The sequence below is a fragment of the Beta vulgaris genome, chromosome 1 (genome assembly GCF_026745355.1).
Source record: "Beta vulgaris subsp. vulgaris cultivar EL10 chromosome 1, EL10.2, whole genome shotgun sequence".
NCBI classification, from domain to species: Eukaryota; Viridiplantae; Streptophyta; class Magnoliopsida; order Caryophyllales; family Amaranthaceae; genus Beta; species Beta vulgaris.
In genome coordinates this window covers 44,518,781-44,532,779 of record NC_079202.1, presented here as the reverse complement: position 1 = coordinate 44,532,779, position 13,999 = coordinate 44,518,781, and the positions used below count along the sequence as shown (strand labels likewise).

The 13,999-nt window shown below is 35.4% G+C and overlaps 1 protein-coding gene across 1 annotated transcript; it reads right to left on the bottom strand.

Moving 5' to 3' along the window:
- Positions 1-527: 527 nt before the first annotated feature.
- On the bottom strand, positions 528-8,341 carry LOC125492427 (heat shock 70 kDa protein 1-like). The gene is made up of 3 exons (XM_048634884.1): positions 8,335-8,341; positions 2,569-2,769; positions 528-2,188 (listed from the first exon to the last, which is right to left on the bottom strand). The coding sequence occupies exons 1-3, from the start codon at positions 8,339-8,341 to the stop codon at positions 528-530; spliced, it is 1,869 nt and encodes a 622-aa protein (XP_048490841.1).
- Between the last annotated feature and the right edge of the window lie 5,658 nt (positions 8,342-13,999).

Sequence of the window (13,999 nt, the reverse complement as noted above, 5' to 3'; positions counted from 1 at the left end):
TGAGTTGGCCTGTTGCCAATGTCATTTTTAACTACTAGGTTTAGCGACTCAAGAACTGAATTACTCAAATGACAGAGCGAAAAACTGAAAGTAAAAATCAAGATTAGAACATACTTCATAAACCAAAGAGATGGGTCGTTTTCAGTGCATATTTGAACTAGGAAATTTACATCCCAAATACTCCCTCCGTCCCATAATATAGTGCTTGATTCCATTTTTTCACGGGAATTAAGGTAAATAGAATCTAAGAGTAAAGTAAAAACTTTTTATTATTAAAATAAATATTGTGTGGAAAAAGGTGATCTTAGGAGAGAGAATGAAGAATAATTGGTGATAGAGCATTAAATGCAACCCTTGGGTTGAATAAACAAAGCAAAAAAACTATTTTCAAGAAGCAAACAAATAATGATGACACGATTTTTCTAGGCAAATCACAAAAAATTATGGAATTAAATATAGAACCAAGCACTATATTTTGGGACACCCAAAATGGAAATGAAGCACTATATTATGGGACGGAGGGAGTACTAAATAGAGATTTTAGTAGCAACGTCTCCGCAAATTCTTTCCAAGTCTACCAGTTTTTCCTCAAACTCTGAAGCCTCAGCGTTATCAGCATTCTCTTCCAGCCACTGAAATGTTTGGTTGATCGTCTCCTTCATCTTCTTCATTTCCTTTATTCCAATCTTTATCTTCCCGTAACTGTGCAATATATCCCACATATTATTGGCGTAGTTCTCTAGTGCATTCTTAGCTTTCATCATCTTCCTTTGCTGCTCGTCTTGAGCTTTGTACATTTCTGCTTCTGCTACCATCCTTTTTATCTCCTGCTCTGAAAACCTTCCATGGTGATTAGTGATTGTGATTTGCTTTCTGTCTCCGGTGCTTAACTCTTGTGCTGACACGGTTAAGATGCCATTAACATCAAGATCAAAGCAGACATCGAACACGATGGTTCCTTTCGGTCCTGGAGGAAGCTCGGAAAGTTTAAACTCGTCTAGGAAATTGTTGTCCTTTACACGAAGCCTCTCACCTTCGTACACAGTGAAACGTACAGTAGTTTGATTATCTTTTTTAGTTTTGAAGAAGGTCTTGTTCTTCTTTGTTGGGATAATTGTATTCTTAGGAACCACAAAAGACATTTTACCATCCGTGACCTCTATGCCAAGAGATAAAGGGGTGATATCTACAAGAACTATATCTTTAGTACTATTACCCACACCACTTAAGACAGCAGCATGTACAGCAGCACCATAAGCAACAGCCTCGTCAGGGTTAATGCTTTTACAGAGCTCCTTTCCATCAAAGAAGTCCTGCAACAACTGCTGAACCTTGGGAATTCGGGTTGACCCCCCAACAAGGACAACATCATCAACATCATGTTTTTCCATCCCGGCATCTTCTAAGCATTCCTCAACCGTGTCCACACAATTGCTAAAGAAATCCATGTTCAACTTCTCAAAACGTGCACGAGTTATGGTTGATGTAAAATCAATGTTGTCAAAAAGAGAATCAATCTCCACAGTAGTTTGGAAATTTGAGGAAAGTACCCTTTTGGCTCTCTCTGAAGCAAGCCTTAATTTTGCAAGAGCCCTTGTGTTCGTACTTATGTCTTTCTTGTGCTTCTTCTTGAACTCGTCCACGAAATGACTCACCAATTTGTTGTCAAAATCTCCTCCTCCAAGGTGAGTATCCCCACTTACAGCTCTGACTTTAAATTCACCCTTTTCAATAGCTACCAAGGAAACATCAAATGTACCACCTCCTAAGTCAAATACTAAGACATTCTTTTTGCCAACGTTGCAGCTGGTACTGTTTGTATCAATACCATAAGCCATGGCGGCCGCTGTTGGCTCGTTGATAATACGAACAACATTAAGCCCTGCTATGGTTCCAGCATCTTTGGTTGCTTGACGCTGGGAGTCGTTAAAGTATGCTGGAACTGTGACAATAGCATTCTTAACAGTGTTACCAAGGAAAGCCTCGGCAGTATCTTTCATCTTCATCAGGATCATTGAAGATATTTCCTCGGGAGTAAATTTCTTGTGTTCACCATTATAACTTACCTCAATCACAGGATAATCTTCTTTGCCAGAATCAGTTCCTGCAGTAACCTTAAATGGCCAGAACTTCATGTCTTTTTGAACAGAATCTTCACTGAATTTTCTACCTATAAGTCTCTTTGCCTCTGTCGTGAATTAGCACATACAGTAGGAAGTTAACCAAGTGATAAACATGGAGGAAGCAGATTCTTATTTCTTCTACAAATTGACTATATTATAAACATGATTTTTCCAAAATGAAAGTTGTGCATCTTTTTTCAACGCGTGTGATATACAAATTACAATAACAATTTACTTTTGTGATTGACGCGAGAAGAATATGAAACCAAAGCATATTGTCTAATATAGCTCTCTCAATTATCCATTTATCCTCACTCTAGCTTCACAATATTCTTCAGCAATTTTCTTACATGAAACAAAAACAGATGGAGAGACATGTTTAATATATAATGGTAGCTATGTTTTTTCATGTGAAAAGAAGAAAAAAGTGGAGATGAAAACAAACCGAAGATAGTGTTGGCAGGGTTTCTTGTAGCTTGGTTGAGTGCAGCTTCACCAATGAACCTCTCTGAGTCATTAAATGCAACCCAAGACGGCGTGGTTCGATTACCCTGATCATTGGCGATTATCTCCACACGATTATGTCGCCAAACTGCAACACAAGAGTAAGTTGTTCCGAGATCGATTCCTATCACCGGCCATTCTCCTACTTTTTCCATGACAAGAAAATCTGATGGATCACAGACCAAGCAAGTTGTAATGGAGAAAGGGAGAGTTCAATGAAGTACTTCTATAATGGCTTTCTGGTTTGCGAAATGATGGTATTCGATTCGATGTAGTAATCTATAGAAATTTTAGCTAAGAAGTTCAAACTTCTTTTTTTTTTATTAACTTGTGCCGTTCAATTCGTCTCTTTTACCTTCTTTGTAGGTTCACTTCACCTGCGCAAAGTGTTGGGAAATTAATTCAAAAGTTAGTTATTATTTAGAATTGTTAGTGTACGTGGGTTCTCTACATTAGAATAATTTTAGGAGTATTAGTGTGAGTGGGTTTAGGATATTTAATAGTGGTGGATTTGTTATTTAGTGTTTTACCAAGTCAAGTTTGTTAGTGGGTTTCTACGTAGGTTTAGATGGCTTAGATTTAGGAAGTAGTTTTTCTGATTAGCTATTTAAATCTCTTGTATTTTCAGTTTAATTAGTGAAGAAATATTAGTGTTTGTTTTTGCTTTGTCTTGTGTTATTTTCTTCTACTGCCATCTTTTCTTCTCATATTGTTAACTTCAACACAAAGTACATCCAATCTTTCTTCGAATTGCGGGATAAATTTAAATATATTGGAAGTCGGAAGTACCCTTTAATTCCTCTATTGTACTAGTTCAAAAACTCTCTCCTTCCCAAAATGAATAGTCCACGCCATTACTAAACATTTTTTTTTTTAGCAAAATTACTAAACATTTTACCCACCATTATTCCCACAATATATTGTACTTCCTCTTTCTCTTATCATATTGATTTTCAACACTACTCACATATTTTACTTTCATCTTGTTTAGTATTTTGAATATATTATAAATATAGTTCTGTGAAATCTTATTAGATTCGTCAAGTTATATATTATAATATTAATTTTTATAATTTTTACATAAATTAGAGATATTAATGTTTAAAGTTGTACATCGTCAAACGTGCAAAAGCCTTTGGGTACAACTAAATAAAATGTAGGAATTATGATATAAAAATTATTTCTATTTCTATATGCAACAAATGGCCAAGTTACCAAATGGATATATTAAAGGAATATTTGTGAGAAACTAACATTACAAAATCTATTTTTTTGAAAAGTACCTAATAAAATAAACGGTTATTTCACCAAATACCCCTGACAAATCAAGAAATTCTACAATATACCCTCAATGTTTCAACAATTCACCATATACCCCTGACATTTCATTTTTGCGCACCAAATACCCTTTTTTTAACGTCCGTTATTTCTCCATTAGCTTTATTTACGATTTTGCCATTATTAATCCTAAACCCTAATTCTAATCTAATCCTAACCCTAATCTAACCCTTATCCTTACCCTAATCTTAAACCTAAATCCTCACCCCAAACCCTAACCCACCCACCCCACCACCCCTCCACCCCCAGGCCCAACCCCCACCCCCACTCCCTCTCCCTCCCCTCCACCACCGCAACCCCCTCCCTTCCAACGCCGCATCCCCCCTTCCCCTCCCCCTTCGAAAATAATGCACAAAATTATCTTATGATTTTTCGAAAAGTCTTGGATGAGAGTGTTTACAAAACACCGAAACCAAAAACCGTACCAAAAAACAAGAAAACTGGTAAAAATGGGCGGAAATCGAACAGAAGAATTTGGGATTAAACGATTCGGTTACCGAACCGTAAAAATCACGGTTAAACGCTATGGTTTAAAAAACGATTAATTGAAAAATCGGATAAATTTATTTTATTTTATTATTATTTAATTTTTATAATAATTATATTAATTAATTTTTTTAATTAAATGCAATAACTTTAGTAAGTGAAGTAGTGTAGAGTGTGGAGTCTTTAGACTGATTAATGTGAGAAAACGTAAGTCAATAAGTATTAAGTAACAAAATGTAAAGCCTCTTTCTTCCTTCAACTTGTAATAGTTATTCTGTGCCTTTATGCACTCATTGTGAACTACTATATGCCATAGTTTAGAGATGATTGTGAACTACCAACTTGCAATATTTAATACTAGAGTTTTTTGCACGCGATGCGTGCTTGAATTTTTTGTCGAAACAAAAACTCAATTTTCTTCGGCATAAGAGTCGAAATTTGAACATTAGACATACGAATTAAGTATAATTGTTTTTAATTGCAAAATTTGATTGGTTTAGTTTCTGTCACTTAAATTTCTAACTATTCTTTTTGTTTTTTTTTTTTTTTAACTTTTGAAAGTTAAATTCTATGAACAAAATAGAACTTTTATTGAATTTATTTATGATTTCTAATATTATAATTTTTTAGTTGATTTTTGAATTAAGTACGGTACTTCATAAATTGTAAAGAAAGTGGACATCATTTCAAGTCAATTTTTTCATAGGTTGTAGTTTGTGAGTGATTGTTATAATTATATTTTTGGTATTTTTGTTTGATGCCCCCTTTGATTTGTAAGTAAATTTGTAATTTAGAATGGGAAGGGGGTAACATAGTCTCTTCATTCGGGACACCATAGCTCCCCCCTTCCCTTATATAAAGAGATATGTTGTACTTTAATTTTTTAATGATATTTACATAAATCTTTTACCTTGATAATTAATCGTTAGTATATAAGAAAAAGATAGGTCCAAATATATGTAAAAAGTTTATTATATATAGAAACACTATAAAAAAAGAATAATTTTTTCGTGTTAACTTCTAACTGATTTCACTACAAATACACCTCTATTTATATCATGGCCCACATTAATAGTGAATGATTCTTGAGAATAGTGTTTGTAAGTAAATTTTTGTAAATGTTTTTGTATGTATTGATGTTCTAGGTTAGTAGTTTTAGTTTGTATGTTAATTTTAATTAAGTTTAATAAAGTTTCCAGATTATTTGAGTGATTTGCGTGATTTTAATAACGTGATTTTCTCAATTGTATGAGTGGTTTGTAAAGTTTATTCTTTTAAGTGATTTGTGAGTGAGTGTTGTAAATTAATTTTCGGAAGTTTTTTTTTGAGTTCCGATTTTGATTTTGACATTCCTTTTGTAATTTAAAAAGGGAAGGGGGCCAAAAAAGGCATTTCAAAAGAGGACACCATTGCTCCCCCCCTTCCTTATATAAAGACAACTAGAACAAAATCTTACTTTAGTAACAGATGTGGTTTTCGTAAAACCGCATCCGAAAATCAACCTCAAAAATATGAGGGAAAGTTGGGAAGATAATCTGATGCGGTCCTCTTGTGACTGCATCAAGATTAAAAAAAAATGATGCGTTTTAAAAATACGGTCAGAGGACCACATCAGATGTTTGTTATTTTTCATCAAATTCTTGGCCCAGCACCGGAGCCCAGCACATTCTCAAAATCCTTGGGCCAGCACGTCTGAATTCGGCCCACGCACGCTTTATGGATAGCTCCTCACTCTTCTCTCCTCCTAACTTTAACTTCCTCCTCACTCTTCTCTCTCTACCTTAACACTCTCCTCTCTCTAATCAGATACACTCTCTCTCTCTCAACTCTCACGCCACCACTCTTAACCCTCATCACCTAACCCTAACAATTTGCTCTCGAAACAATCGAATTAGATCTGAAATAATCGAACCCTTAATAATCGAATCCACAAGCGCCATTAAAGAAACTCGAAGAACGAAGCGCCATTAAAGAAAATCGAAGGAAGAAGCGCCAATAAAGAAAATCGAAGGAAACGCGAAGGAAGAAGCGTGAAGCAAATTTAGACCTGAAACTAGTGATTGTTCGTGTAATTTCTTTATTTTTTTTGTTTAATTTATCTAGTTTTTTCGTTTAATTTATGTATTGTTTTTCGTTTCATTTCTTTTTTATTTATATTCTCATTTTCTGGTATTTTCGTTCATTATATTTTGTTTGATTTTGTTTTTATTCTGTTATTAGTTTTTTTTTGTAATTTATTTTCGTTTTTATTATGTTATTAATTTTATTTGTATTTTTTTTTCTTTTTTATTCTGTTACTAATTTTATTTGTAATTTTTTTTGTTTTTATTCTGTTATTAGTTTTATTTGTAATTAATTTTCGTTTTGTTTGTATTTTCTCTTAGATTTATGTTTAATTTTTTTGGTTGATTTTTGTATTTATATGCATTATTAATTCGGTTCTAGATTTATTTGTAATTTTTTTAATCGATTTTATTTGTATTTTTTTGGCAATGATATGAACATTGTAACATGTTTCATTGGTTTTATTTTTGTAATTTTGTAGTTGTTGTTGTAACATGATATAAACTAATGCGGTGAAAATGAAACGTAGTAGTGCAGACCTGCAGCTTGCAGGTCTACACTTTTTTCTTTGACATTACTTTAGACAATCTGATGCGGTTCTTGGGTAAAATCGCATCAGTAAATATTTTGGATCTGCTGCGAGCCTACCTGATGCGGATCAAAACTGCATCAATACGTCCGATTTTGACCGTATCAAATGGGCTTTTTTCTATTAGTGTTGTGCTTGTTTTTTCTTAGAACTTTGAGATATGTATTGTATGGTGCTGAATATTTTAAAGATGATTGTCTTTTTTAGAGAGTCTTGGTATTAAGAATATATATTATTTATGTTCAGAAAAATTTGAAATCTAATATATAAAATTAATAAAATAATTTGATAAAACTTGAGTAATAGTTAATGGTTAACCGAAAAACCATACTGAAAAGTCGGTTAACCGTTTATGTGATTACCAATTTGAACAGTTACGATTACGGTTCAGAAAAATGATGAACCAATACTTCCGGTTATCGAAACGAAATTTTATATCGCGACGGTTAACCACCTATGTACACACCTAGATGAGAATATCTAGGTTATTTATAACAAAAATATGGTTAAAACTTCGATTTTTGCCAAAAATTAATAAAGAAAAGATATAGTTAGGCGTTAAAAGGTTGTGTTTCGCAAAATAAAAGTAGTATTTACAAAGGTTGTTTCTAATACTTCCTCCGTTTCATATTAAGGCCCTCTTTTATTCAATTTATTTTAACTTACATAAGATCTTATAAGATACGATAAGATAAGACCAAATAAAATCTGATAAAATCAGATAAGATGTTTTGTTAATTTAATTATCTTCAGTCATTTCAAAAAAAGATAAGATAAGATAAGATAAGTTCAGATAAGATAAGACAAAATAAAGTGAATCAAACAGACCCTTACACTTTCTATAATAGGGTGTTTCAAAATATATGCTAGACTTCCTTTCTTGGGAAATAAATCATCTTTATCTCTCTCCTATCACATGGGTCTCCACTTTTTCTTTCTCTTTATCTCTCTGCTCTCAAAAAATTGTCTCGGAGTTCGCAATTTTGAAAGTATATCATCTAATATGAAATGGAGGAAGTAAAAAAGACACATAAAATATAGGATTTTTTTTACAGAATTATAGGATTGTTAATTCATAGTGTTTACCTATTATTTTTTTTAGGAAATTGATTTTTAGAGTTATTTTGTTTGGTTGGCTAAGAAAATTATGAGAATTTCTATTTCTGAAAAAGTGTAGGATGGGGCTGTTGTTTCCTTGGCAAAAAGTTTACAAAATGGGAGGAGTAAAACTTCCCATGAAAATCTACTTCCTATAAATTGAGGGAATTAAGTAGCTTACTTACTTTCTAGAGATGGCCAACGGTGCGGACCAATCTGGCCCGGCCCGCCTCTTGGGCCTTGTGGGATGAGCCCGCGAAAATCCCAGTCTAGCCCAACTCGAACTATGAAATTGGTGTGTGGGCCATGAGCTGGATTTTTTTAGTTCAACCCACGAAAGCTCGTTAATAAAAACCACCCACTCGGTCCACACGAAACCAGTCTAGCTCGTGAAGCAGATTATTAATCATAAAATCCATATAACCATGTAAATCCATGAAAGGTATGAATTCGATTTGATTGGAAAACTTACATTGAGTCTCCATGGCAGCCATGAGAGAGATTTTTCAACTATGTCTCTCCTAATTTCAAATGCTCTATTATGACTTTCCAGTATAATATTTTTTTAATTTTTGGTGATGTTTCTTGAGTCTTCATAGATGGGATTATAAAGACCCAAAACTTGTAACGGTTGAAGGTAAATAATTAACTCTCAATTACTCTCCCTTACCCATTATAACATAATAAGCCTTATGAACATCCTTATTAAATACACACTGGGGCCATAACCACGATCTAATAAAATCACTTATTGCAATATTTCTAATTTGATCTGTCACCGAATTAGTGATATTGCTCCATTATCTAATTGTTGTAGCCTGAAATTCAATGGCTCTCCAAGGAACATGTGGATCCATCTGGAGCGTCCACGTTTCTCCTATCTGCAAAAGAAATACAAGGCAAAAAGAAGATGACTGAAGTACAAATTTCCACTAAGGGAAAGTACCAGCCATCTTCTTGGCCTGACATACATCTATCCACAAACCTCAAAAAACAAAAATATATGATTGGTTGATGTGTACTCCCCAATCATTGTCCGCCACATGTCATGCTCTAATTGCCTGGCCAATTAGGTGCCCTTAAATTAGGGTGACCTCAAAGTACAACAATTAGACCCCAAACACTATAAATAGTCCTTGAAATCAGGAGAAATGTACCGTTTTTTAGCAGTGTGTACTATTACTCTGTGAAAACTCTCTCTACTTTCTCTCTCTAAATTCTACCTTTTCTTATTAGTCTTGAAACCTGACTTAAGTTTTAGAGGGGAAGCCACCACCCAAACCTCCAGGGTAGGTCCCTTTTTGCAAGTTCGGGAACAAAGCTCAGGTTTTGGATTATCTCACCAGGACATCGTTGCACAAGCCCATTCAAGAACCTATTGAGGGATAAAGTATATTTACTAGTCCAGAACTACGTAATAATAATTATTTCATGATAATTACAACTTTAAGCCAAGTTAAATTATTCATGGACCACTTTAGTTACCTTATTTATATGACAATTCACATTTTAATAATAACATATGTGGCTCTATAATTTATTCTAACAGCCCGACCCATGAACCGGCCCAACCCTGCCTAGGTAATTATTCAACCAAATGTGAATATTTTAATCGAATTGCATATATTATAATTCAATCAAATTCAAAAATAATGAAATTATTCACTAATATTAAATTATTGTATATATTTTAATTAATTTTAAAGGTTTTATGTAACAATAATAAATGATTCCAATGAATAGATAATTTTGAAAATAAAAAATTCTCATGCGGCCCGCCAGCCTGCTAGGCCCACGAACTGCCATAACCGTTTCCTGAACCGTGAAAATCGGTAACAGAACGGTGTAGGCCAAGATTTTTCACCCCGTGACCGGCCCATCCAAACCATGAATTTCATAGTCTAGTCTCGGGCTGTGAACTCTCAGTCCGGCCAACTAGGTCCCACAAACCAGCCCGTACTAGTGACCATCTCTACTACTCTCCTTAAATAAGTAGAAATTCATGTAAAGTTCTATCTTTCCTATCATGAATAGCCAAAAAATATTTTGCAATTCCCATAAATTTAATGAAATAACTTAAATCATAAATGTATTCAAAATTCATGGGATTTTAACTTCCTACTCAGAACCAAAATTGTTTTATATTTTAGTTGCATATGTTCACAATCTTCACATGTTGTGTTATTCATTTCAAATTTGCAAGAAAAATAAAATATCTTCTTTTCTATAGTTTGGTCTTGTGTTTGATGAAAATCCAAAATTACTCTCACCTTTCTTTCAAAGTTTGCACAATATCCCCTTGGTTTTACGAAAGTCTCAATTATGCTTATATTATTGGAAAAATGGAAACCAATAATCTCACCTTTTCGAAATCTGGAAACAATCCCATCTTTATACTCCCATCTTCTCAAAATGAGCCTTTTACCGGTTTGTGAAATTGGTAATTTGTTTTAGAAGGTGACTTGCCACGTGTCACCTTTTGATTGGTCTTCTCTCCCTTGCCTTTCCATATTTTATGATTCTCTCACTTCACCACCCCTACCTCCATAACAAACACCATATCACCACCATACCTCCACTCCACCACGACTAACTCCCGCCAACCCACCACCTAAGCACTACCCCACCACAACCCACAACCTCACCTCCTCCCACCACGACTAACTCCCGGCAACCCACAACATGACCACTACCCCACCACAACCCACAACCCCACCTCCTCCCACCACGACTAACTCCCACCAACCCACCCCCAACCGCTACCCCACCACAACCCACATCCCCACCTCAAAACCTCACTAAAACCAACCGAAACATATCCTACCCACTTGAAAACCCACCCTAGCCGCAGCCACTAAAATCCCGCACATTCCACCCAAAACCCAATCTCGATTAGGGTGGCGCAGCGGTGACGGAGGGGGATCGGGGTTCAGGGAAAGGGAATTAGGAGTAGCTAATCTACAAGGGAGGGGGATTGGGATTCATGGAGGAGGATCGAGGAGCGGGGTTGCGGGACTGCAGGTGGAAGGGGGGTGGGGACTGGGATTAGGGGTGGTGGTGGTGCCCATGGTGGGAAGAGAGTGGGAAAAGAGACATTAAAGGGAAAAAATAAAAATAAAATAAAATTATAACCTATTAAACAGGTTGGAGGTAAAAAGGCTTGTATTGAGAAAAGTGGGATTGTTTCCAGATTTTGAAAAAGTGGGATTGTTTTGGGCAGAAGTGGCAAAGGTGAGATTATTTGTTTCCATTTTCCCTATATTATTTTTCTTTTCATTAATTCCGTTAGAGACATGTTTTATATATGTTTTCTGATCTCATTTTGAGGTTTGAAGTCGATTTAATTACTTAAGAATTCTTATTATAAAGGGCAAGCGGGTATATAAAAACGTACCCTTTGTCTTGTGGGTATTGTTTTGGTTTCTTAGCATTTGGCTTGGCTATCCGTTATCTCACTAATAAATTGGAAAGCCATAAAACTATCAAACTCTACAAAACAAGATCGAGATTTGGCATTAAGAGTACAATTAATTCATATATCAAGTGAACTTATCTTGTTTACAGATGCAAAGAGGCTTATCTTGCCAGTCGGCACAACTGTGAAGGATGTTGTTATCAGTGTTCCAGCGTACTTTAATAATTTACAGCGACAAGCGATAAATGATGCTGGATCCATTGCAGGACTAAATTTTATGCGCATTATCAATGAGCCAACATCTGTTGCCATTGCGTATGGCCTTGATTAGAAGGCTGCTGGAACTGGAAGCAATGGCCTTAAAGAGAATGTACTGGTATTTGATCTTGGAGGTGGTCCTTTTGATGCCTCTTGGTTACTATTGAGAACGATGTACTCGAGCTAAAGATTTTGATAGGATAATGGTTAAGCGCGTGTATGCTGAACTCATGAAGAACAGGCTCTGATGTTATGGAAGAAGATTCGAAGGGGACGAGAAAAATGGGGAACATCATAAACAACTAGGCGGTTAGCCTGAAATTTTCTTCTTTCTGATGTTCAAAAGATTGAAGATAAGATGAAAGAACTTGAAAGCATTTGTGACTTGTGAGTCCATTGTAGCAAATATGTCACACTCACAGCAATAGGATGCTGTCACTCAAGTAAGCAACACTGCCCCCAAAAGATTGAGATCATAGCAGTAAGAAGAGTGTATCTTCCCCTATCTTATCTTCCTTCGAATCTTTTAGAAGACGAGTGCCATAAATATTACACTATTGAAGAGAGTGTATAATCTTGTTTGTGCAAAGATTAACTTGTAAAAACGCTACTAATTCTTGTTATTTTGTGAACCTTACTTCATTATTTCAGAGAAAGAGAATGTAGAGAGAGAAAGAATTTAGAACTCTTGTATTGTATGTTATGAATTATTACAATGAATAGTAGAGAGAGGTTTTATTTATACAGTAGGTTGTTGAGCAATATAACAACCTCTAACTAACCTCTAACTAACTATATGCTGATGTAATATTTACAATACTAATCTCCAATACCCCCCCTCAAGTTGGAAGGTGGATGATAAGACATTCCCAACTTGTTAAGAAGTGTATTGAACTGTGGAGAGGGAAGTATTTTGGTAAAAACATCAGCTAACTGATGTTGGGTAGGAAGATATGTAAGCTGAATCAAACCTTCAAGCACTTTCTCCCTTGTAAAGTGGCAATCAATCTCTATGTGCTTAGTTCTCTCGTGAAAAACGGGGTTCTTTGCAATATGAATTGCTGATTGATTGTCACAATGTAAGACCACAGGCTTCAAAGAAGATATGCCAAGTTCTTCTAACAAACGAACAACCCAAGTCACTTCAGAGGCAGCTGCTGCCATAGCACGGTACTCAGCTTCAGAAGATGATTTTGAAGTGGTACTTTGCTTCTTTGACTTCCATGTAATAGGAGAGCCACCAAGGAGTAGGATGTAACCTGTGATAGATCTGCGAGAATCTGGACAGGAGACCCAGTCAGAGTCAGAGAAGGCTTGCAAGCAGAGTTCTTCATTAGCTTTGAGAAGAATGCCTTGGCCAGCAGTATGAGAAATATATCTCAAAGTATGATGTAAAGCATGGAGATGTGAAGTTCTGGGAGTGTGCATAAACTGACTTAAGCTTTGGACAGCATAAGCTAAGTAAGGCCTGGTTGTAGTTAGAAAGTTAAGCTTGCCCACAAGAGATCTATAAGTCTCTGGATCAGAAAGTAAATCACCATCATCAGCCTGTAACTTAGTGTGAAGGGGAAGAGGTGTAGTAGCTTTCTTGGCTAAATCAAATGAGCAATCAGAGAGTAATTCTTTGGTGAATTTGCCTTGACTAAGAAGAATTCCATCAGAAGTATAACCCACCTCTATGCCACGAAAGTAGTTGAGAGCACCAAGGTCTTTAATACTAAACTCATGATGTAGATGGGCTTTAAGACCTTAAATATCAGCAATGTTAGTCCCAGTGACAATTATGTCATCTACATAAACTGCAGCAATACAAATGTCTTCATTTTGCTTCTTGATGAACAAACTATGATCATGTTGAGACTTAACAAAACCTAGAGTATGCAGTGAAGTAGCCAATTTTTCATGCCATTGTCGAGAAGCTTGCTTAAGTCCATATAGAGACTTTCTTAATCTGCAAACTAGGTTAGAAGGATTATGTAGACCCTCTGGAACTTTCATGTAGACTTCTTCTTTTAAGTCTCCATGTAAGAAGGCATTATTCACATCAAGTTGGAATAATGGCCATTTCTTACAAGCAGCAACAGCAATGAGGCTCCTCACAGTCCCCATTTTAACTACTGGACT

Coding starts and splice junctions, on each gene's coding strand:
- LOC125492427 (XM_048634884.1), bottom strand. Junction 2,189..2,568: donor CCCTGCCAACACTATCTTCG/GTTTGTTTTCAT, acceptor AATTCACGACAG/AGGCAAAGAGACTTATAGGT.